The sequence below is a fragment of the Schistocerca gregaria genome, chromosome 4 (assembly GCF_023897955.1).
Source record: "Schistocerca gregaria isolate iqSchGreg1 chromosome 4, iqSchGreg1.2, whole genome shotgun sequence".
Lineage (NCBI taxonomy): Eukaryota > Metazoa > Arthropoda > Insecta > Orthoptera > Acrididae > Schistocerca > Schistocerca gregaria.
In genome coordinates, this window is record NC_064923.1 from 468,175,672 (window position 1) to 468,201,902 (window position 26,231).

General features: G+C 41.0%; 1 protein-coding gene across 1 annotated transcript in view; it reads left to right on the plus strand.

Annotated features, from left to right (window-relative positions):
• LOC126267129 (tyrosine-protein phosphatase non-receptor type 23-like) overlaps nt 1-26,231 on the plus strand; it is a 125,778-nt gene that overhangs the window by 32,431 nt on the left and 67,116 nt on the right. Inside the window, exon 2 of the mRNA XM_049972051.1 lies at nt 19,923-20,125. Coding sequence (XP_049828008.1) covers nt 19,923-20,125 — 203 coding nt within the window. The remainder of the gene's footprint in view (nt 1-19,922; nt 20,126-26,231) is intronic.

Consider the following 26,231-nt stretch of genomic DNA (forward strand, 5'->3'; position numbering starts at 1 on the left):
AGGTGCCTTGGTTTATCCTTGAAAGGTGAGGCATATATTTTGCCAGTGCATACAAAAAAAGTCCCAGGGATAATTGAGCAGAATCAGATGCTTTCATGTTAGTGAAGGAAATGTCCTTGAACAAAAAGTTAGTCGTGATGTACACGTATGATGTGAAATCTTATGTCTCCTCACTCATAATGCTTACACTTTGGTCATATATCACCCCTCTGCACTACAAACCCAAGGTATGGAAAATGTGGACAATCACTCCACCATCTTAATGTGTCAATTGAATGAACCATCATCATCATCCATTTGCCCCGTGCAACGGGTGTATGCAGAGCGGTTGACAAATGGCCGTAGAACATGATGAGGTGGGTCAGGTTGCACCACCCAGACCACCGCCTGAGAAGATCAGCACATTATCTGATTGGCACTGTGGAGCAGATATACGTCCTCCTCAGCTCTGGGGCAACAGAGGAATAGTGTAACACATCATACACTGTCAGGGGTGACAGTCCATCACCGTTTATTATACCATGGGTCACATGCACGTCGTCCACTTCTTCGCCTTCCTTTTACGAACCTGCTTAGAAAATTCTCATTACACTCTGCAGTTCCCTGTGAGAAATGGCAGCAATTTCTTGACAGATGTTACTTTTAAGTTCATGTGAAGTTTGTGGATTTGATTTGTACACTGTCTCTTTTAACATAACCCAGAGATGAAAACTGCAGGTGGTTAAACTGGAAGAATGAGGAGGCTATATGTTGTTAGTGATAACTCTGTCTTGAAATATTTCATGAGGTCCATGTAATGAGAAGTTGGCTGTATGTGCCATTGCAGAGTCCTACTGAAAAGTCATAAAAGCATATTCTGTCTCAATTTATTTTCCAGAAATAGCCCACAAATTGTTTTCCACATATCTTTTGCTGTTAATTCTTTCCTGGGAAAAAAAGACAGGGCCAGTGTGCACCACACTCATAATATACTTTTTTTCTTTTTTTAATCATGCTTTAGTGCCTTGTATATTACATTACTTTTCAGAACTCCAGTAATGGTTATTGTGTGAATTAACATAATCACTTAGTTGGATCCTTGATTTGTCTGAAAAGAAAGTTAGGTGAGGGTCAGTTTCTCCATCATGAACCCATTCAAAATCCATTCGCAAAATCACAACCTTTTTTTACAAGTTCATTCAATTTCAGTTCTTGCACTGCAGTTATTTTGCAGGGCTGTAACTTCAGTAACTTTGTTGCGACCTGAACACAGCCATCAGAAATTCCTATTAGTTGAGAAAGATGTAATACCGATTTTGTAGGAGACCTCTCCAAAGCATGCTTTTTCTGTGAATACTGTACATGGTTGTATATGTTTACTGTCGAGAACACTTCCTGGTTAACAAAATTTATTTATCAATCGATGAATCATACTCCCATTAGAAACCAGAAAATCAAGAAATTCCTCTTGAGTTAATCTCCTTACCGCATGCACCAATTCTGTATGCACATATGAATCATACATGAACAGTCTTTGGTATTTTGCCATTTCACTTGAAACAATTTCACTCAGCACACTATTCTATCACCCAACGAACACATGCTATCTGCACAATAGTTCTACACAAACAAAGGCTTCTGCAGCGGATGGGAAATATACTCCCTGCCAGCACTGCTGCTGGTTGACTGATGGCAGGGTAAAAAAATGCCCACCAGACAGTTGTGCTAAGAATTAATCACCCTGTTTTTGCACACGAGAGATTTTTTTCTCTCTTACTTTTGTGCTTTGATTCATTGACCTGGCTACTGCAGTGGCATGTGCAGTGCAGTGTGTGTTCATGTTGTTTGCTAATGATCAGTGTGAAGGTTTTTTTTTATTTAATTTGAGTAGCGTCAGTTTCATTTGTTCTGAAATCGCAGGTTTTGGAATTTCATCAGTACACAAAATGGCAGCGTTCAGCATGATTAACAAACTATGTCCTTCTCCTATGGAAGACAGTGACTGAAAGATCATTTACAGTAGTTTAGTTTTAGCAAGAAGCTATTGAACAAATGAACAGCAGCAATGATATTAAAGTGCTCACTCATGCTTGTAACTGCATCTGCCCATCAATCAATCACTATGAATGACACATGATGGATAAAATATCTAAATACATTACAAAGCTCCCAATGGAAGCATAAATATTTAACTCATAAATATTGCGACTACCATTATGGTTCTAAATCTTTGTGGTTAAAAGGAGTCACCTTTTGGAGTTTTATTTTTTGCATGATAAAGTCCCATTATTTGCTATCTGTTACAAGGATAGGGTAAAGGTTTATCCTTTTCCAAGTTATTTCTGCAGTAGTTATGTTCTCCTTACAGTAACATTACCACCACTACTACTACTATTACTACTAAAGGGTGACACACTGCTACTACTACTACTACTACTACTACTACTACTACTACAGGGTGACACACGGGAGACGGACGGTTTTGAACTGCGTAGTACTGAGGGCGTGGTGGTGGGAGGTGGTCGTGGTGGGGATTGTTCTGATCCACTCAAGACGCCGTTTTATTAACTCCGTCATTATGGAGCAGTAGGACTTGCAATGTTGAGTGTTTGTCTATGACAGTTTCGTGAAAAGTGATGAGTCTATTATTGCTACGCAGTGATTGTTTTGTACGCGATTTAATGTCGGTCGACATGGAGCTGTTCTGAGCCGTAACACAATCTTCAGATGGGTGGAAAACTCCAGATCAACTGGAAACATGTTGGATAAGAAGCATCCTGGCTCTAGACGCAGAGTAACGACACCAGAAAATGTTGAAAGGGTAAAGCAAGCGGCAGTCAGAAGGCCAGGACGGTCAGCTAGATGCCATGTTAGTGAGTTACAAATGAATCATGAATCAGTTAGACAAATTTTGCATAAAGAATTAAAATTTCATCGCTACAAAATGCTCATTGTCCAACAACTTAAGGAAACTGATTTTGCTGTACGAAAAGACTTCGCTTACAGAATGCAAGTGATTTTGGGATCAAATGAAAATGAAACTTTATTGATGAGTGATGAAGCTCATTTTCATCTAAACGGACCGTGAATAAGCAAAACCTACGTTACTGGGCTCCAGAGAATCCACACCTTATCCACCAGCGTTCTCTACACTCAAAAAAAGTAACAGTCTGGTGTGCTCTTGGCATTATTGCACCTTATTTTTTTTGAAGAGAACGGGGCACAGTTACTGTTAATTCGATTCATTACATTTGTATGCTTGAAACATTCTTGAAACCAGAACTAAAAAGACAATGAATCCCTTTAAAATGCATTTGGTTCCAGCAGGATGGGGCAACATCACACACCGCAAAACACTTCAATGACAGTTCTTAGATGCATGGCTGGATTTCTCACATTTTGGCAATGTTCCTTGGCCTCCCAGGTCTCCCAACTTGTCACTATGTGGCTTTTTTCTGTGAGGGTACCTTAAGAACTGTGTCTATAGCCACAAACCACGAAATTTGGGCGAGTTGAAGCATGCAATTATTCAAGAAATGGCTGCCATTCCTGCAGAGATTTTAGTCCGTGTGATGGAGGATTTTGAGAAGAGACTTGAGTCCTGCATTCGAAATGATGGACATCACCTTGACGACATTATTTTTCACAAATAACTCTGTTAACTAAAATGGCAAATAATGAGCTTTGATTTCGTGGTAATAAACATGTATTAATTTTAAAGTTGGCTAAGTATTATTTCATTAAAAACCATCTGTCTATCGTGTGTCAGCCTGTACTACTACCACTGCTTCTTTCAAGGTTGAAAAAATTTGTATTCCCTGGATAATCTTTTTTAATGCTCATACATTTGGACAAGCACTGAGGGAAAGCAGCATTAAACCCCACAAAGAGCTTTCAGACTTGAGTTACTAGCTTTTGTATGGCGAGGTTTTCATTATACTTCAGGGTGCGCTGATTGAAATGGGGGTTCATTCTGTGTTTGAAAATTTTATAATAAAGTTCAATTGAGATGAAATTCGAAAGTTTCCATGTTACAGATAATAGTTTTGTATTTTGCAAATAGTTAAAGTAGTAGTTGTGTGTGTGTTTTCTGTGTTTCCCTCAGATGAAATGAGAGGAGTAAGATAGTATGCCATCAAGTAATCAAATCTGTTTGCAGAAAAGATATACTTTGTCCTAGTTCTTCTATAATGATATGTTTGTAGTAAGTACAAGTCGAGAGGTCGGTGAAGATTGTTGGTGAAAATCTTTCTAGTATCAACAAGGGGTGTGGTGTGTTGGATGAACATGAACACATTAGCAGAATACAGGAAACATCTCGTGAATAGCACCATATAGCAAGGCTGACAGGAGGAGGATATGAAACATTCAAACAGTAATATGTGACAAAATCACGGAGAAAGTTCCATGTTAGAAACCAGGTTAGACATATTATCTGAACAGAGCAGAGGAGGAAAAAAAAAAAATGCATTAATGTCGTTTTAATCATTATTAGAGTTTGGAGAGGTTTGGGTTTGAACAGTCTGAGATTATTACTTGGTGATATTTTTGCTGTCAGTTATTACATATCATGCATCAGCAGATGACCTTGTACAAAGAACAGAATAAGTCTCATCCAAACAAGTTTCCAAATGTGCAGTCACTGAATGGCCTTGCAGATCATATATCACAGAGTTTAAATAATTTCAAACATGACTATGCACCAACATGCCTTCCACATCAACAATACTATCTGCTTCGTCATGATTGTTGGCCAGTGGTATTCTGAGTATATTTTCTCACATACCGTAATACGTGTGCACAAAGACCTGGACATGTTCTCCACACCACTTCATTTATCCGCGTTCATGGTTTGTCTGAACCAGCAGCAGCAGCAGCAGCAGCACCACCACCACCACCACCACCACCACCACCACCACCACCACACTACTACTACAAGGTAAGTGAGGGATTCATGATTTTCAGTTTGAGCAGAGTGACCGCCACAGTTTGGTTTATTCAGTCTACGGCATATGAATATTGCTTCATTTCATGCCAATACGAATGTGAATTCAATTGTCTTTGCTCATATAGAATCAGTTCACTTAATGTTGTGTCTATCATGTAGAACAGGTCAGACTGCCCACAAATTGCACATGAATTCAGCTCCTACTCAGTAAACACTAGTACTAGGAATAGCTAATATAATAGAATTGTTAGAATATAGCCAAATGTAAAGAAATACAAACCTGTGCTCCTGGGGCTACGTTTGAATCACAACCTTGCCTGACATTCCTGCTCAGCACATTTGCTCTTGCTGTAGAATGTTCAGTGGCATACTGCAGTCTCATCCCCAGGGATCCTCCCAGTACTTGTTCCAGGTTCCACCTATCTCAGATAACAACAATGCTACAAACACTAACTCAAACAAAATCACTAATAAATACATTGAAGAGCCAAAGTAAATGGTATAGACATGCATACTCAACTACAGATATATGCAAACAGGCAGAATATGGCGCTGCGGTCGTCAACGCCTATATAAGACATCAAGTGTCTGGTGCATTTGTTAGATTGGTTACTTCTGCTACAATGGCAGGTTATCAAGATTTAAGTGAGTTTGAACGTGGTGTTACAGTTGGTGCACGAGTGATGGTACATAGCATCTCCGAGGTAGTGATGAATGGGAATTTTCCTGTATGACTATTTCACGAGTGTACCGTGAATGTCAGGCATCCGGTAAATAATCAGATCTCTGACATCAGTGTGGGTGGAAAAATTTCCTTCAAGAACAAGACCAATGATGACAGGAAAGAAATGTTCAGCATGACAGAAGTGCAACCCTTCCGCAAACTGTTTCAGATTTCAGTGCTGGACCATCAACAAGTCTCAGTGTGTGAACCATTGAATGAAAATTCATCGATATGGGCTTTCAGAGCCGAAGGTCCACTTGTGTACCCTTGATGACTGTACGACGCAAAACTTTACGCCTTGCCTGGGCCTGTTAACGCTGACATTGGACTGTTGATGACTGGAAACATGTTTCCTGGTCGGACGAGTCTCGTTTCAAATTGTATTGAGTGGATGGACTTTTATGGGTATGGAGACAACTTCATGAATCCATGGACCCTGCATGTCAATAGGGGACTATTAAAGCTAGTGGAGGCTTTGTAATGGTGTGGGGCATGTGGAGTTGAAGTGATATGGTACCGCTGACACGTCTAGGTAAGACTCTTGACAGGTGACATGTACATAAGCATCCTGTCTGATCACCTCCATCCGTTTATGTCCATTGTGAATTCTGACAAACTTGGGCAATTCCACCAGGGCAATGTGACACCCACACGTCCAGAATTGCTGCAGAGTGGCTCAGGAACACTTTTCTGAGTTTAAACACTTTTGCAGGCCACCAAACTTCCCAGATATGAACATTAATGAGCATATCTGGGATGCCTTACAGTGTCCTGTTCAGAAGTGATCTCCATCCCCTTGTACTCTGACAGATTTATGGACAGCCCTGCAGGATTCATGGTATCAATTGTCTCCGGCACTACTACAGACATTAGTCGAGTCCATGCCATGTTGTGTTGTGGCAGTTCTGCGTACTCATGGGGCCCTACACGATAGTAGGCAGATGTACCAGTTTCTTTGTCTCTTCTGTGTATATAAACATATATACTCAATAACTCAGAAGAACTGTAACTATCGAAAATGATGCCATCTAGAAACTTCATTTTTCACAATTAAATTATTTACCAATGAGAATCATAATTTTCAAAGAACTCATTAACAGTATTTCACAAATCATTTACAGCCAATGTTATTATTCTTGCAAAAGGACATAATACATAAATAAATCATTTGCAAGGCATATAAAAGTCTTAACCCGTGAATGAGGGATTTTATGTTACTAATACAGAGAAATCACAAAATCACTATGTACTTGTACACAAAAGGTATGAATAAAAACTTGCTGTGGATCACATACAAATGTTCCATAATAATTACCTATAGTGGATGTACATTATTTACAGAATTAATCTGTTTACACATGTAAATGCATACAGTTTATATTTGTCTGCAGCTCCTGGTCTAGTGGATAGCGTTGCTGCCTCTGGATCACGGGGTCCCAGGTTTGATTCCTTGCTGGGTTGGGGATTTTCTCTGCTCACAGACTGGGTGTTCGTGTTATCCTCATCATTTCATCAACATTCGTGGTAGTGGCTAGATTGGACTGTGTAAAAACTGAACTGTGTAAAAATTGGGACTTTGTACGGGTGCTGATGACTGCGTTGTTGAGCACCCCACAAACCAATCATCATCATCATCACTGTGCAACACTAGTCACACACTTCTGTATAAGTCCTTTCATATACTACAACTGTTTACTGACATATTTGACTCTAACTTCATGTCTTAATGCAGATACAATCCTTTAGTTATGGGACTACCAGAGTAAGAAGGTAAATAAGCCCCTGAACACAGAATTCTTATGATGATATATAGACTCATATAAAGCAATTGCCATTTTTCTTATTTAATAGAGATGATCCGAGCTGATCTCCCTCCCATGAACCATGGATCTTGCCGTTGATAGGGATACCCGTACCGTAGCTGCAACCACAATGGAGGGGCATCTGTTGAGAGTCCAGTCAAGTGTGTGGTTCCTGAAGAGGGGCAAACAGCCCTTTCAGTAGTTGCATGGCTTCAGAAAACATCGCTCTTGTGCAGCGCAGCTAGCTCTTTATTCGCACGAAGTAATGGCCGCTATCGACAGGGGATCTCAAGTTGATTCCGTATTTCTAGATTTCCGGAAAGCTTTTGACACCGTTCCTCACAAGCGACTTCTAATCAAGCTGCGGAGCTATGGGGTATCGTCTCAGTTGTGCGACTGGATTCGTGATTTCCTGTCAGGAAGGTCGCAGTTCGTAGTAATAGACGGCAAATCATCTAGTAAAACTGAAGTGATATCAGGTGTTCCCCAGGGAAGCGTCCTGGGACCTCTACTGTTCCTGATCTATATAAATGACCTGGGTGACAATCTGAGCAGTTCTCTTAGGTTGTTCGCAGATGATGCTGTAATTTACCGTCTAGTAAGGTCATCCGAAGACCAGTATCAGCTGCAAAGCGATTTAGAAAAGATTGCTGTATGGTGTGTCAGGTGGCAGTTGACGCTAAATAACGAAAAGTGTGAGATGATCCACATGAGTTCCAAAAGAAATCCGTTGGAATTCGATTACTCGATAAATAGTACAATTCTCAAGGCTGTCAATTCAACTAAGTACCTGGGTGTTAAAATTACGAACAACTTCAGTTGGAAGGACCACATAGATAATATTGTCGGGAAGGCGAGCCAAAGGTTGCGTTTCATTGGCAGGACACTTAGAAGATGCAACAAGTCCACTAAAGAGACAGCTTACACTACACTCGTTCGTCCTCTGTTAGAATATTGCTGCGCGGTGTGGGATCCTTACCAGGTGGGATTGACGGAGGACATCGAGAGGGTGCAAAGAAGGGCAGCTCGTTTTGTATTATCGCGTTATAGAGGAGAGAGTGTGGCAGATATGATACACGAGTTGGGATGGAAGTCATTACAGCATAGACGTTTTTCGTCGCGGCGAGAGCTTTTTACGAAATTTCAGTCACCAACTTTCTCTTCCGAATGCGAAAATATTTTGTTGAGCCCAACCTACATAGGTAGGAATGATCATCAAAATAAAATAAGAGAAATCAGAGCTCGAACAGAAAGGTTTAGGTGTTCGTTTTTCCCGCTCGCTGTTCGGGAGTGGAATAGTAGAGAGATAGTATGATTGTGGTTCGATGAACCCTCTGCCAAGCACTTAAATGTGAATTGCAGAGTAGTCATGCATGTAGAGGGGCAACAGTCTGGATGACAGACTGACCTGGCCTTGTAACACTTACCAAAATGACCTTGCTGTGCCGGTACGGCAAACAGCTGAAAGCAAGGGGAAACTACAGCTGTGATTTTTCCTGAGGGCATGCAGCATTAATGCTTGGTTAAATGATGATGGCGTCCTCTTGGATAAAATATTCCGGAGGTAAAATAGCCGCCATTCGGATCTCAGGGCAGGGACTACTCAGAAGGACGTTGTTATCAGGAGAAAGAAAACACGTTCTACGGGTTGGAGCGTGGAATATCAGATCCCTTAATTGGGCAGGTAGGCTAGAAAATTGAAAAAGGGAAATGGATGGGTTAAAATTAGATATAGTGAGAATTAGTGAAGTTTGGTGGCAGGAGGAACAAGACTTCTGGTCAGGTGAATAGAGGCTTATAAATACAAAATCAAATAGGGGTATTGCAGGAGTAGGTTTAATAATGAATAGGAAAATAGGAATGTGGGTAAGCTACTACAAACAGCATAGTGAACTTATTATTGTGGCCAAGATAGGTACAAAGCCCACACCTACCACAGTAGTACAAGTTTATATGCCAACTAACTCCACAGATGATGAAGAGATTGATGAAATGCATGATGAGATAAAAGAAATTATTCAGATAGTGAAGGGAAACGAAAATTTAATAGTCATGGGTGACTGGATCTCAATAGTAGGAAAAGGATGAGAAGGAAACGTAGTAGGTGAATATGGAATGGGAGGAAGGAATGAAAGAGGAAGCCGCCTGGTAGAATTTTGCACAGAGCATAACTTAATCATAGCTAACACTTGGTTCAAGAATCATAAAAGAAGGTTGTATACATGGAATAAGCCTGGAGATACTAGAAGGTTTCAGATAGGTTATATAATGGTAAGACAGAGATTCAGGAACCAGGTTTTAAATTGCAAGGCATTTCCAGGGGCAGATGTGAACTCTGACCACAATCTATTGTTTATGAACTGTAGATTAAAACTGAAGAAACTGCAAAAAGGTGGGACTTTGAGGAGATGGGACCTGGTTAAACTGAAAGAACCAGAGGTTGTAGAGAGTTTCAGGGATAGCATTAGGGAACGATTGGCAAGAATGGGGGAAAGAAATACAGTAGAAGAAGAATGGGTAGCTTTGAGGGATGAAGTAGTGAAGGCAGCAGAGGATCATTTGGGTAAAAAGACGAGGGGTAATAGAAATCCACAAACGTCTCAAAAATGAGATCGACAGGAAGTGCAAAATGGCTAAGCAGTAATGGCTAAAGGACAAATGTAATGATGTAGAGGCGCATATCACTAGGGGCAAGATAGATACTGCCTAAGGGAAAATTAAAGATACCTTTGGAAAAAAGAGAACCACTTGCACGAATATCAAGAGCTTAGATGGAAACCCAGTTCTAAGCAAAGAAGGGGAAGCAGAAAGATGGAAGGAGTGTATAGACGGTCTATACAAGGGCGATGCTCTTGAGGACAATGTTATAGAAATAGAAGAGAATGTAGATGAAGATGAAATAGGAGACATGATACTGCATTAATAGTTTCACAGAGCACTGAAAGACCTAAGTCAAAACAAGACCCCGGGAGTAGACAACATTCCATTAGAACTACTGATAGCCTTGGGTGAACCAGGCCTAACAAAACTCTACCATCTAGTGAGCAAGATGTATGAGATAGGCGAAATACCCTCAGACTTCAAGAAGAATATAATAATTCCTATTCCAAAGAAAGCAGGTGTTGACAGATGTGAAAATTTTCGAACTGTCAGTTTAATAAGGCACAGCTGCAAAATACTAACATGAATTCTTTACAGACGAATGGAAAAACTGGTAGAAGCTGACTTCGGGGAAGATCAGTTTGGATTCCATAGAAATGTTGGAACACGTGAGGCAATACTGACCCTACCCTTAGAAAATAGACCAAGGAAAGGCAAACCTTCATTTCTAGCATTTGTAGACTAAGAGAAAGCTTTTGACCATGTTGACTGGAATACTCTCTTTCAAATACTGAAGGTGGCAGGGGTAAAATACAGGGAGCAAAAGGCTATTTACAATTTGTACACAAACGATGTGGCAGTTATAAGAGTCGAGGGACATGAAAGGGAAGCAGAGGTTGGGAAGGGTGTGAGACAGGGTTGTAGCCTATCTCTGATGTTATTCAAGCTAGTAGTGAATGAAACAAAAGAAAAATTCGGAGTAGGAATCAAAATCCATGGAGAAGAAATAAAAACTTTGAGGTCCACCGATGACATTGTAGTTCTGCCAGAGACAGCAAAGGACTTGGAAGAGCAGCTGAACGGAATGGACAGTGTCTTGAAATGAGGATATATGATGAACATCAAAGAAAGCAGAGTAAGGGTAATGGAATGTAGTCGAATTAAATTGGGTTATACTGTCGGAATTAGATTAGAAAATGAGATGCTTAAAGTAGTAAATGAGTTTTGCTATTAGGGGAGAAAAATAACTGATGACGGTCAAAGTAAAGAGGATATAAAATGTAGACTAGCAATGGCAAGGAAAGTACTTCTGAAGAAGAGAAGTTTGTTAACATCGAGTATAGATTTAAGTGTCAGGAAGTCGTTTCTGAAAGTATTTGTATGGAGTGTAACCATGTATGGAAGTGAAACATGGACGATAAATAGTTTAGACAAGAAGAGAATAGAAGGTTTCAAAATGTGCTACAGAAGAATGCTGAAGATTAGATGGGTTGATCACATAACTAATGAGGAGGTATTGAATAGAATTGGAGAGAAGAGAAATTTGTGACACAATGTGACTAGAAGAAGGGATTGGTTGGTAGGGTACATACTGAGGCATTAAGGGATCGCTAATTTGGTATTGGAGGGCAGAGTGGAAGGTAAAAATCGTAGAGGGAGACCAAGATATGAATACACTAAACAGATTCAGGAGGATGTAGGTTGCAGTAGGTATTGGGAGATGAAGGAGCTTGCACAGGATAGAGTAGCATGGTGAGCTGCATCAAACCAGTCTCAGGACTGAAGACCACAACAGCTAAAGAGATGATCTAGAGTAGTTTCTTCCTAAAACTTTACCTAGCGCGATCACATCTTTTCATCCAAAGAAACCACATTCCTGGTGATTCATGGAAGAAGATTTACCCACTTATTTTTCTTTACCTTCAACTACATTTGTTGGGTGGAATACAGCTGGTATATAGTAATTTACCTAAAACTTCTGTTTACTTTCACAGTCTGTCCTTCTGAACAGACCACTTCGTGTAAAGCTCTATTCAGAAATCTTTACTTTTGGGTATACACCTCACTAAGAATATTACAGCTCTCACTGACAGATAGTTGTGTGCTCCAGAATGAAGGAGATGAGGTACTGGCAGAATTAAAGCTGTGAGGACGGGTTATGAGTCGTGCTTGGGTAGCTCAGTTGCTAGAGCACTTGCCCCGAGAGGCAGAGGTCCTGAGTTCGAGTCTCGGTCTGGCACACAGTTTTAATCTGCCAGGAAGTTTCAGTTGTGTGCTGTCATACCTAAGTGTCTCTCTAATATCTTTGTCAACAGTATGTCGTTTTGGCCATGGAATGAATAGGAACTTTTACAAAAGATTTTATGTGGTATGTTGTTCAGGTGGTACTGATAGTCTCAGATCACTCTAGCCTTCTCCTAAAATATGTTAATATGTCCAGTTATCATGTGTCTAATAATTCAGAGCATTAACTCTCAATTAAGGAGCTTGACTCTGTAGCTTTTAATTGCATGTGGTCGCTAGTACAAGGAGGGGCATTATTTACAGGCTGCTGTCAATCAAATTTTAGTGCTTCGGTAGCTAACTGCTTAATTTTGAGGGCTTGGGAGGATCTTCCCTGTACATCATCATGTTTTAGTAGATCTACTAAGACTGGTCCTGCACTTACTGAAAAATAGCATTCTCCTAAGGAAAAGTCTAGTTTCATGTTCTTTTCTCTTAGTAGCTTAATCACGATTATGCAGTCCACCACTAAACCTTCCATCACAAAGAATATGTATCATGTCACTACGTTTCAAAGTATTACTTCTAGATGGGTCTGCAGTTTATCATTCTTCAACCTTGTGCCAACAGCCGCCAGAATTCTATAGTTACTAATGGGTAACATAGAAACTGTCACTCATTGGCATATTCTTTGAAATAAGTCAAGTGGGCATGACATTTACAACTGAGCCCATAACAAGAACTATTGTAACTGGTATATGTGCTATCCATGCATTATCACAGACCTTAAAAATGTTGAGCATTAACTGCTATTAGTATCGGAGCATAACTCTTGCCTTGTGTCAAAACCACAATTGAATCTTAGTAGGTTTACTCTTTTGCAACAACCCTTATTATTCCGCCCCATGACCAACATTCCAGGGCTAAACATGGTCGTATTTAGTTTACTAGCCTGCTAGTTGGTGATCAATTACTAGTGCCTACTGCTTTGATAATGGCAGGTGCTGATTCTTCCAGTTGGGTCACATGATGTACCTCTCTGGTTATTGTTTTGTCAGAGATTGTTATTATTGACACTCTGTAGTAATTGGGGTTATATCTCTATTCTTGACTTTTCTGTTAACTCCAGTCATTATTTCTGTGGTTGTTGTAGTTATAACCATTGACTTGGCATTCTCTGTGAGAGCTTTGTTGATAATCATGGTGGACTCCACGATAATCGCCAGATGGTTTAAATACTCTACCAGTGCTTGTAATAGGAACAGCAGACTGATTTGGTGGATGATTTGTCCTAGCGTTTGATCTTTGCAAATGATATTAATTGAACCTGAAACTGCTAAATTTTGATGGCTTGCGAAACTGAATTTGCCAATGTGTATTAGTTTTTCTTGTACGTCAATGGGCAGTTGATCTTTCAGAAAATGCAGAATGTTGTGATGTGACATTTACTTGTCCCAGTACCTAGTTTTATTGATATACTTCTTGAAATAGTTTCTTAAGCTACCTTGTTGGAAATTAAGTTTCCTTAATCTTTTTTGAATTCTGCTTGTACAATACATTGACCAAGAATGCACACTCAAATTCATCATGTTGTTGTTGTTGTGATCTTTAGTCCTGGGACTGGTTTGATGCAGCTCTCCATGCTACTCTATCCTGTGCAAGCTTCTTTATCTCCCAGTACATACTGCAGCCTACGACCTTCTGAATCTGCTTAGTGTATTCATCTCTTGGTCTCCCTCTACGATTTTTACCCTCCACCCTGCCCTCCAGTACTAAATTGGTGATCCCTTGATGCCTCAGAACATGTCCTACCAACTGATCCCTTCTCCCCAATTCCATTCAATACCTCCTCATTAGTTATGTGATCTACCCATCTAATCTTCAGCATTCTTCTGTAGTACCACATTTCGAAAGCTTCTATTTTCTTCTTGTCTAAACTATTTATCGTCCATGTTTCACTTCCATACATGGCTACACTCCATACAAATAGTTTCAGAAACGACTTCCTGACACTTAAGTCAATACTCGATGTTAACAAATTTCTCTTCTTCAGAAATGCTTTCCTTGTCATTACCAGTCTACATTTTATATCCTCTCTACTTCGACCATCATCAATTATTTTGTTCCCCAAATAGCAAAACTCCTATACTTCTTTAAGTGTCTCATTTCCTAATCTAATTCCCTCAAAATCACCCGACTTAATTAGACTACATTCCATTATCCTCATTTTGCTTTTATTGATGTTCGTCTTATACCATCCTTTCAAGACATTGTCCATTCCGTTCAACTGCTCTTCCAAGTCCTTTGCTGTCTCTGACAGAATTACAATGTCATCGGTGAACCTCAAAGTTTTTATTTCTTCTCCATGGATTTTAATACCTACTGTGAACTTTTCTTTTGTTTCCTTTATTGCTTGCTCAATATAGAGATTGAACAGCATCGGGGAGAGGCTACAACCCTGTCTCACACCCTTCCCAACCACTGCTTCCCTTTCATGTCCCTCGACTCATAACTGCCATCTGGTTTCTGTACAAATTGTAAATAGCCTTTCGTTCCCTGTATTTTACCCCTGCCACCTTTATAATTTGAAAGAGAGTATTCCAGTCAACATTGTCAAAAGCTTTCTCTAAGTCTACAAATGCTAGAAACATAGGTTTGCCTTTCCTTAGTCTATTTTCTAAGATAAGTCGTAGGGTCAGTATTGCCTCATGTGTTCCAACATTTCTACGGAATCCAAACTGATCTCCCCCGAGGTCAGCTTCTACCAGTTTTTCCATTCGTCTGAAAAGAATTCGTGTTAGTATTTTCAAGCTGTGGCTTATTAAACTGATAGTTCGATAATTTTCACATCTGTCAACACCTGCTTTCTTTGGAATTGGATTTATTATATTCTTCTTGAAGTCTGAGGGTATTTCGCCTATCTCATACATCTTGCTCACTAGATGGTAGAGTTTTGTTAGGCCTGGCTCACCCAAGGCTGTCAGTAGTTCTAATGGAATGTTGTCTGCTCCCGGGGTCTTGTTTTGACTTAGGTCTTTCAGTGCTCTGTGAAACTCTTAATGCAGTATCGTATCTCCTATTTCGTCTTCTTCTACATTCTCTTCCATTTCTATAATATTGTCCTCAAGAGCATCGCCCTTGTATAGACCGTCTATATACTCCTTCCATTTTTCTGCTTTCCTTTCTTTGCTTAGAACTGGGTTTCCATCTGAGCTCTTGATATTCATGCAAGCGATTCTCTTTTCTCCAAAGGTCTCTTTCATAATAGGTTCTGCAATATTTCCAAGCTTTGTTTGCCCAAATCATGGCATCCTCATGTGTTTATCTACTCAAAAAAGCAACTTTTAGGATTTCACTCCATATGAATGGTATAATATGCCACGAAATGCCCATATGAACACACAGAGGTGTGTACCTAGCACGTCCTGGGGAAAATTTCGAATTGCTGGTGTTTTATTAAATTTTCTTTCATTGATATGGATGTTTAATTTCACATGGCCGTCATCACATACTGCAGCCGCGGTAACAATTGAGTGGCTGGCATAACATGTTCTCTCTGCATGTGACCCAATAAGGGCTCCAGCGCATCTATTCTATATGGTTTGTGCATTGTCAGCTGTGTGTCGTACACCACCTCCATAACTTTGTTTAAATCTTGATTCACTTTCTCCAGCTGCTTTTTCACAATGTGCAGCATGTCTTACGATGTTTGCTAAGCTGTTGTACAGGTCTGAGATATGCTCTATAGGTGTTTGAACTTTACTGCCTATCTCTTGCACCAACTGTTCATATTTTCTAGACTTCCAACTAGTGAATTCCATGACAAATTTTTCACTCTGTAAGGCGAACTGTTCATCAATATTTTTTCCTTGCTCAAGAGGTAATTTGTCATGATAATACATGAATGGTTTCTGACAACTTCTCTTGAGCAGTTAGTATTTTGCCTACTCATCTTTAATTTTTTAATTACTTCAAGCAAGTCAGGTTGAGCTTATTTTAGCTTGTTAATCCCTATAGAAATTTCACTACATGTTTTACTCTGTGACTCAGAAAATTCCTTTGCCATGTTACTTTATGACTAAGCAAATTCTTTTGCTAAGGATTATTAATATCGGATATTTCTTGTTTTGTAGGTATAGCCTCCTGTCTTGCCATGATAACATGTTGATTGTATGACATAACACGAACTTGATTTTGTACTGCGGACATCATCCCTGGAAGCATATCCATTTTTGGAATAATTCTGATAATGGATCTTCTGTTTCATTGCCTTGCACAGTTTCTTCATCATGCTGTCATGCTCTTCCTCATTGCCGTCAGAGTGTTAGTGACTTCTATCAAGCCACTGATCAACCCCGTAAGATATGTCAATAACTTTTGCATTGTATACAGCTCCCTTTCTATCCCTGAGTGATTGCCAACTCCAAGATGCCATCCACTGGATTCCCAGTTGGATATTTTCCAGTGGTTTCTATTTCTCTCCTACAAAAGTGCAGGTCATGCATTTCTGTTATCTCATGGTTTGTCCTGACACAGGACTCTACTTGGGTACCCAGTGCATGGACGTCATTGCACAGTCCCCATTTCTTCTCTTTGACTAAAGCTGGCCTATCTGCCCCATGTGCATGAGCTAAAGGCTTAATGCTGTCTCCTTCCTTGCCCACACCTCTTTGGGTGCCAATCACACTACTCTTCTCCTTATCTACCAGGGTCTGATCTAATCCTGGTTAGACTGTGGTTGTCCAGTTTATGGTTTATTGGCACCTCCAGCTGCCAGTTGTTATCCCCAGTTTGTCATCTTGGAGTTCCACTCGCCACTGATGCCTACCAGACTAGTCCCATACACAGTCTCTTTACCAAAATAGGGATCTTCCCTCTTCATTTCCAACAGTACCAACTCTTGGTCTCCTATGCAATCTCCCTTTGACAGTTTCCTGATTGTCGAACATATTCTATTCTTTCTGCAATACAAGGGGCGTCAGCATTCTGACACCCACCCTCATGTGGGATTACCAGTTAGAGTGGCCTCACAGCTTTTGGCTAAGACCTCTGCCTACCCCTCCTTAGAATGTACTACCTGTGTTCCTTCCCCCATTCTTGGTAGGTACCCAGGCCACGAATTAGAACCAATGTATTTCAAGGTCTAAATGTCTGTCACTCCTTGCAGACAGTTTCTCATTTACTGGTTGAATGCCCCTTCTTCTGGCTCTGCACGGTAAGCAAGGGTCTCTGAATTTGTTGCCTCTCATGCTGGCAGACAACCCATGACAGTTGAAGTGATTCTGCATGACACTAGTTTTTATTCTCAGATATAAAATTTTAAACTACCTTTAGGGTGGGACCTTTGCCATGTGCAGGGTCAGGGAGACCCTATACCCTGTGTCCTTTGCCTCTTGCCTCTGTCATCGCTTCTTCCCTCTGTTTTAATTGCTCTTTACCTCTTTTTATGACACACTCTGTTTTTCACTGTAGGAGTGGCACACAATTGAATGTTGAGTGATGTCACCCTCTTTGATGCTTTGTCTGTGGTGTAGGATGGCTGTGGGAAAGCCTGCTCCCTCTGTGGGCAGATCCCTGGGGACACCCACCTTCTACTGAACTATTTTCCTCATCTTGTTTTATTACTGACATTCCAGCTGAAGTCCATTAAATTTTTAGTCCTTTCCCATTTAGTGTTCTGGATCTCATGACTGTACTCTGTAGCTGTCCTTGCCCTTAATTGGTTTGGCAGGGGGCATATGTGGGTTGGGTTTCTCTCACTGCAGCGGATCCCTTGGAGACCACTCATCTGCACTAACCTATGTATTGATCTGATCATACATTTCTCCATAAAGTTTTTCAGCTCCGACGTCAGTATTGCCTTAAGTACCTTGCTGTTACCTACATACTTTCCTCATCCAGTCACATTCCTGGTGGATGTCATTACCTCTAGATGAATGCGATTTTCACTGAGTGTCTGATGTACTCACTGTTTAACCCCATGATGAACCATCAACCCAAAACCTACACCACAAGATTCTGCTCAGCTGCTTCCCCAGAATCTGTAACATGAGGCAAGTTATTATTTTACACTATTGCTTGACTCTAGAATTAGATGAATAATTATGTCCTGATCTGGAACAATTTGCCAGTCAGTTTCAGAAAGGGGATAAAGACTACAGAGTTGTCATGGGAGTATTCATCCCAAAAGCACAGTCATGGAGAATGTAAATGTTATGCTCCACAACTGAGATGGTAAGGTTTACCAGCCATGTGGTGTTTTAAATGCCTTAGATTTGGCCACATGTCCTGGTTAACTCAGAAACCCACCTGTGGCTTCTGGAGATGTGCCCAGCAAGATGCAACACTACTTGAACGTCCTCTCTCCTGCGACAGAGTCTCACTGCTCATGCTGAAATTCACCAATGTGCCCTATTTGTGGATACTGAACATTTGGCACGACTGTACCCCTTCACGCCGAGGTGTAGACAATTCCCTCTTTGATTCCTGTTTCATCAGTGTAAGCAATTTCCACCGTTAGACAGAAAAGCAGCATCTCCCTCTGGTGCCCCATGACCACATCCCCTTTTGGGAACCCTGAGGTTCTATGACTAGACACCAGGCAGTGTGTGAGGATCTCCAGACTATAGGTCACAGGTCTGCCTGTTATTCCTTTGTGTCTGATCTTAAAACATATTGAACAGTACAGAATTTAATACTTTGAAAGACATGTGCACGAGAATACCACATAGTGAGGAGATCATGGATTATCAAATATGACTGTATCAGATCCTGTTTTTACATAATTAACTGATACCATACACTTTTTAAGGTAGTAATATTAGATCCAGAAGCATCCAGGTTTGAATCTTGATCTGCCAACACTGTCTCAGTCTACTTGGTTTCTGTGTATTATACTACAAAAATGTTAATTTCCTTCTTAAGTAAAACTTTTCTGTTTCAAATCTCAATTCACAGTTGATGGAACACAATTCCCTCTCTGTGTCACAATTCTGTATGCATATCACCGTATGATGTATGAAAGGGAGCAAGAGTATCTTGTATCACTGCTAGTCATTTGCTTTTCTGATACACTCACAAATGGAGTAAGGGAGAAATGACTGTCTCTATGCTTCTGTATGAGCCCTAATTTCTCTTGTTGTATCTTTATGGTTCTTACGTGAGATGAATGTTGTTGGCAGTAGAGTTGCTCTGCAGTGTGTTGCAAATACAGTTCTCTAAACCTTTCAATAGTGTTCAACGAAAAGACCTGGTGGGGATCCTGAACACTTAAGCAGTGCTCAAGGGTGGGTGGGAAAAGTGCTCTGTATGCAGTCTCCTTTATACGTGAGCCAAAATTTCCTATAATTTTCCCAATAAACTGAAGTTGACTGCTTGCCTCCTCTACATCCATTTCATGTCTCTTTGCAACATTACCATGACTGTGTCAAAAAGCAAATCCCTAATGGTGTGTTCAAACATTAAACGATTGTTTTTTCTTCTCATTTGCACTAACTTAAATAGTGCAGTATGCAAACCTGAATTTTCTGATGCACATGCTTTGAAAGTTGTGTGCAACTGTATAGAATGGCATGTTGCACTGTGTTGAGCTAACATTGACTCATTTTGGTAATTGAGTAACATGACTGAATTCACCTTGTTGCAGTACATCAGAGATTTCTATCATGAAGATCCAGAATCATACTCCAATGAAATACACACATTGGAAGGGCTGCGAGCCGCAGCTGTCTGTGCTGTGAAGGATTTCTCTGGTGTTTCAACACTGACACGATATTACTGTCAGCTTCATTTCTTGCAGAGTAAATTTCCAATGTTCAAAGATGGTGCAGCAGCAGTCTCTTTCACATGGTAAGTCTATATTTTGGCTATATTATGTTCCATCTTTTCTCAGCAAACAATTTTATCAAAAATACTATTACTGACTAATTGGATCTAAGTTTAATATAGTCTTTCTGCACAGGTGATAAGTCATGGGATAGTGATATGCACATACACAGATGGTGCACAAGGTTTGAAAGTGCAGAGCATTGGTGGAGCTATCATTTGTACTCACATGATCCATGTGAAAAGGTTTCCAATGTGATTATGGCAGAATGGCGGACTTTGAATGTTGAGTGGCAGTTGACACTAGATGCATGTGACATTCCATTTTGGAAGTCATTAGGGAATTCAATATTCTGAGATCCACAATGTCAAGAGTGAGCCGAGGATACCAAATTTCAGGCATTGTCTGTTACCATGGGCAACACGATGGATGACGGTCTTCACTTAATAACCGAGAGCAGTGGCATTTACATAGAGCTGTCAGTGCTAACAGACAAGTGACACTGTGTGAAATAGCAACAGAAATCAATGTGCAACATATGACAAATGTGTCTGTAAGGGCACTTGGCAAAATTTGGCATTGGTGGGCTATAACAGTAGGCACCCAATGCTAGTGCCTATGCTAACAGCATGACATCACCTGCAGCACCTCTTCTGGGCTTGTGACCATATCGGTTGGACCCTAGATGACTGGAAAATTGCAGTGTGGTTGATGACATCATGCATTAGATGACATCGTGCATTATATAATAGGCCAGATAACCCAGAATTGGAAAAAAAATCGAGTTTTTGCATGCAGGAACTGTTTCAGCTGAGATGTGGATGAAAAAAAAAAAAATACAACATTAAATGCAGGGGACATAGCAAACTGATGGCAGATGTACATACAAATCAATAACAGAAAAGAGCTGCCAAAAATGATCTACATAGTAAAGGAATGGTAATTTTAAGTGGAAGAATTAGGTAATTTAGTGATACAGCCAACAGTTGTCAGAGTACTGATTTGTACTTAAGTAAATTGATTGAGTTTGAGACCTATCCTCTCACTACGAAAGAAGCCACAAGGAAAGAAATATGAAAACTGTGAGATTATCAATGATATAAAAAAAGTGGGAATGTAAATAACTTAGAGGTTGGCAGTGGGTAGCTAGTGGAGGCAGCTGATTAGCTGTCTGGGAATGCAGGAGGGAGGGTTGGTATGTGTATGGGCTAGGAATGTGATACGTGGGTACTAGAGCAGTGGGTTGTTATATATAATGAAGGTGGTGTGAACTGGGAGGGGTGACAGAAAAGAGGAAGGTGAAACTATTGGATAAAGAATCTGAGGGCAGTGGGTTAACAGTGATTGAGGCCAGGAGGGTTACTGGAGTTAAGGATGTGTTGCAAGGCTAATTCCCATCTGCATAATTAAAAAAAGCTGGAGGAAGGCATCTAGGTGGCATGTGTTTGGAAGCAGGCATGGAAATTCAGCATGTTGTGTTCACCTGCATGTTGTGCAGCTGGGTGACCAACATTGTTCTTGGCCACAGTTTGGCGATGGCTGCCCACCCTGGTGGGCAGCTCGTTGGTGGTCATACCGAAACAAGAAGCTGTGCAATGATTGAAACAGAGGTGATATATGACATGATTACTTTCTCAGAAGTCCCTATCTCTGATGGGATAGGATAAGTGAATGACAGGACTGGAGTAGGAAGTTCTGGGTTGGTGGACTGAACAGGTCTTCCACCTGGATCTTTCACAATTATATGACCTCTGAGGTAAGGGTTTGGGAGTGGGGCCACTGCAGGGATGGACCATGATGTTGTATAAGTCCAGATTATGAGTACATCATCATAGAACTTGAACCAGACGAACAGTTTAAGGTTGAAGCTTCCTGGCAGATTAAAACTGTGTGCCGGACCGAGACTCGAACTCGGGACCTTTCCTTTCGTGGGCAAGTGCTCTACCAACTGAGCTACCCAAGCACGACTCATGCCCCGTCCTCACAGCTTTAATTCTGTCAGTACCTTGTCTCCTAGTTTAGGGTTTTTGGGAGGCTAGGAAGATTTCCTCTAGATGACCTCTAAAAAGGTTGGCATAAGAGAGTGCCATGTGGATACCCATGGCTGTGCTGTGGCTTTGTTTTTATACCTTCTCCTCAAAGGATACATTTGAGGCTGTAGTTGGTAAGGTGTATGAGGAATGAGGTAGTGGGTCTGGAGTATGAAGGACATTGAGAGCAGTAATGTTCAGAAGTGGTAATGCCAAGTGCATGAGGGATGTTGATGTATTCAGTGTGGCATCAGAATTGTTGAGTAGGATCCAGAGGGTAAATGGATGGAGACGTTGGAGATTTGGTGAGTGTAGTGGTTAGTGTCTTTGGTGTAAGAGGCTAGACTTTGGACAGTTGGTTGAACGTGTTGGTCAACAAGAGCAGAAATTCTTTCAGTGGGAGCACAATAACCAGCTACAATGGAACATCCAGGATTGTTGGGTTTGTGGAGTAAATAGAAGGTGTGTTCTTGTGGTGCCACTGGTGCTACAAGGGAGAATGACTCAGGAGCAGGTTCTTGGATAGTACTAAGAATTTCTGTAGGGATTGGAGGTCATGTTGGACTTCAGGGGTGGGCTACTGCGGCAGGGCTTGTAGGTGGAAAAGTGTTGGGGAATCCTTCTGTCAGGTAGTCTCTGTGATTCATCGCAACAGTGGTGGAGACTTTGTCTGTGGGTAGGGTGATTAGGTCAAGAGAAGTTTTGAAGTTGTGAATGGTTGTCCTTTCTTCTGTTGAGAGATTACTAATGTTAGGAAGAGACCTGAGGAAGTGTGCATGGTGAGCAGTTTTATTGAGAGGAAAAACAGAGTTTCAAAACTTTTTTTTTGCATTTTCCATTTTAATCATCTTTCATATGACATATGCTACTGCCACTTTAGTTAGACAGACTCAGCCTGGGTCAGCTTAGTACCAGATGTTTAATGTAATAACCACACTCAGCCCATGTGAACATTGTCCCTTGAATGTACTGCTGGCTGTGGATGCAATGTTGAGTATCACTGATGGAGGGATACCCAGTGAAGCACCCACCAACAGGAGGACTGGGGGGCAGTCACATGGGGCATGCTGAATGGGTTGCTGAGAAGGTGTCAGTATTGAGAATGCTCTCTTGCCTGCCAGCTCGGTCCTTGACTGGATGTGTCCAGTAGGTCCTCCCTTTGGGGGCGCAATACTCTCAGTTTAACTGCAGCAGCGTCCTGTTGCCATAGTGAGTTAGAGTTTAGTATACCTCTTAGGCATAGGCATTTGAAGAAATAAAACCCCCTCTGGCAACTGGAAACAATCTTTTCATTTTTTCATTTGAAGGTTTCTCTTAGAACAACCAGACACCCTGCTACCCCCTCATTTTCCCATCCAGACCGAGTTCAGCATGTACAGAGTCGTGTCAACTGAAGTGGTATTAGCTCACCATTCGGTCAAACTGACATTTTTACTTAGTGGATTGCTTAATTTGATGGATACAGTGTGGCAGAGCTTGTTAGCCTGGCAGTTACCAAGTAACCTGACCAGTGATAAAAAAAAATCCAATGTCCTGTTTGCACTTGAAGGCACATATTGTGTGCTCACCACGTTTCCATGCATGCGGAGTGTACCATCAATGTGTTAGGCAATAGGCGCCCCCTCTGCTGTGTGGGTGTGCTCTTCTGGACTGCACCACAGTCAATGCATCACTGCAGGTGCAGTCTGGTGCACGCCGTTGACCACATGGTGCCAGATTGTCATGCCGCTGAGGGTTCATACCACCTTGCCACCACACATAGAAGCTGACACTGCAGCCGTTGCTGCCCTTGTCATCTCAATGCCCATTGCCACTGTATCGCTGGTCCATTGATATCACCTTCTTCAATGTTGCCTCCAGTGACACATGTGTTAATATAAATGTTTTAGCAAAGCATCCTTCACCGCCTGCACAGCGAGTATCTGCCATGGGAACTCGTTGCTGCTTAATCTAGTGCAGGCTATTGTTGAGACCCCTCTTTTCTAACGTTATTGTTCTTCAGATATCTTGGCCCTAATATTGTAACTACGCCTGATACTCATTTGCGTACTTTGCCAGAGCAGCCAGAAATGGCTTCTGCAGCTGCTGCTTCTAATATGGGGTAGATAAGCTCATGTTGTTACAGATGCAGGTTAATCAAATAGCACTTGACAAATCAGAGTTACAGAGGTAGCTTGATGAAGCTTTATATGAGCCCTACTGTAAAACCCAGCAGGCGTCAATACAGGTTGCTAGAGGCTCTTCCAAACCCACTGCAGTGGATCCTATTATGTATATGTCTAATGTTGCCAGTACTCTCCCTGTAGTTAATTTTGTATGTTCATTTTCTGGAAAACTAGGTGAAAATGTCACTATGTTCCTCCAAAATGTTTGTGATTAGGCAAATGCATTCCTGGCCTGACAGTTTTCTTTTAAATGTAACAAAATTAAAACTTTATGGTGATGCATGCACATATGTGGAGTCAGTCAATGCTTTGCATGACACAGTCACTTCTGAAGTGTTGGCAAAGGTGTTAGCAGAGCAGTACTCTGACAAGTGGGTGGCAGTTATTACTAAGATTGGTTACTGACACTCCGATAGAAGAATGAAGAAGATTTCAAAGCATTTGCTGATCGCATCAGAACTGTTTCATACCACACTTAAGCCTTACAGAAGTATAAAACATGTAACGATGTGCTAATTGAGGCGGATGAAGCCAGAGCAATTGATGTATTTATATGGGGAATCAACCCTCAGATTGGGAGTAGGTCGAAGTAGCCTCCCCATCTCTCCACATTAGCTAGTTCAGTAGTGTTAATACTAAAAGAAGCAGGATTATTTGCTTTCAACGCCTGTCTGCAGTAATGAATCGTGCCTCGTTTTTGTTGATGATACCAACTGCCAGCAGTGTGGAAAGTCAAATTGCACTGTTGTCACACTCCTTGTTGCACAAAATGCCACATGATTGGGCATCTGAGTGACAAATGTCCACAACACAAGAGACATTTTCCATAGAGGGCTTCTCTGCAAAATGGCAGAAGAAATGTGAGGCCTCAGTGGAACAGTACACAATTTGGGGAAAAATGTGAGGAGTAGGTCTTGCCACCCACACTGACCCCCAGCCAGATGTACGTATCCAGTCAAGAAGGGAAGGATTGATGAAGTGGCAAATTTAGTACATGTTGGTACGTTGAGAGGAAAGATCGTCCATATGTTAGTAGATCCTGGAGCTCAAATTAGTGTTATGTTTGTGCCCCAACGGGACAAGCATGCAAGTAAGCTGCCATGGTATAATGTAAGTGGCTTAGATGAGGAGATAATAATAGCAGCTGGAACTTGTAATATCGATCTGCAAATCAATGGAAAAAATATGGGTTTGACATGAAAGTAGAGGGGAAATGCAGACAAGATTTCTGTACCATTTTAGGGATTGATTTCCAGCACCATTTTCAGGCACTGATAGATTATAAGATGTGAACTGTTCAATTCAGTGAGGCAACCCACTGTTTTGGCAGTAATTACATGCTTCAGTCGTGAGGAACTTGTGGTTATGAGGTCTCTTCCACAAGCTCCAATAGAACCAAGTACATAGGCATTAAAAACTACAGCCCCTGTCAGAATCAGTGGAGGTATAGGAAAAATTCTCTGGATTGATGTGAAAACTCAAATACACTGAGATTGCACTTTGTGGTTGATCTGCTCATCCAGAATGATATTGGCAACCAGTTGCAAATCCATGTTAAGAGAAGCATAAGTAAACCAAGAGTACCAGTTTGTGTTGACAATTTCAGTCAAGAAGATATCGAGATTCAATGGGGAATGATACTGGCAAGTGGAGAAGAGGTCACAGAAACAGAATTTCAATATGAAGAACAGTTTATGCAAAGTAAGAGGAAGAATTTTCCAGTGAGACAGATACATGCATTTAGGAATAAATTGCAAGAAAAGTTGGTACATTTGCCTGAATCAGATCAGGATCATTTGTACTCATTTCTGATGACGTATGAATGGCTATTTGAGGAACAGCAGTATTTTCCAGCAACTGACTTCATACAGGACAAAATTTTCATGAGAGGTGCTAGACAGACTGTTCAAAAAACATGTAGATTACCATATCAT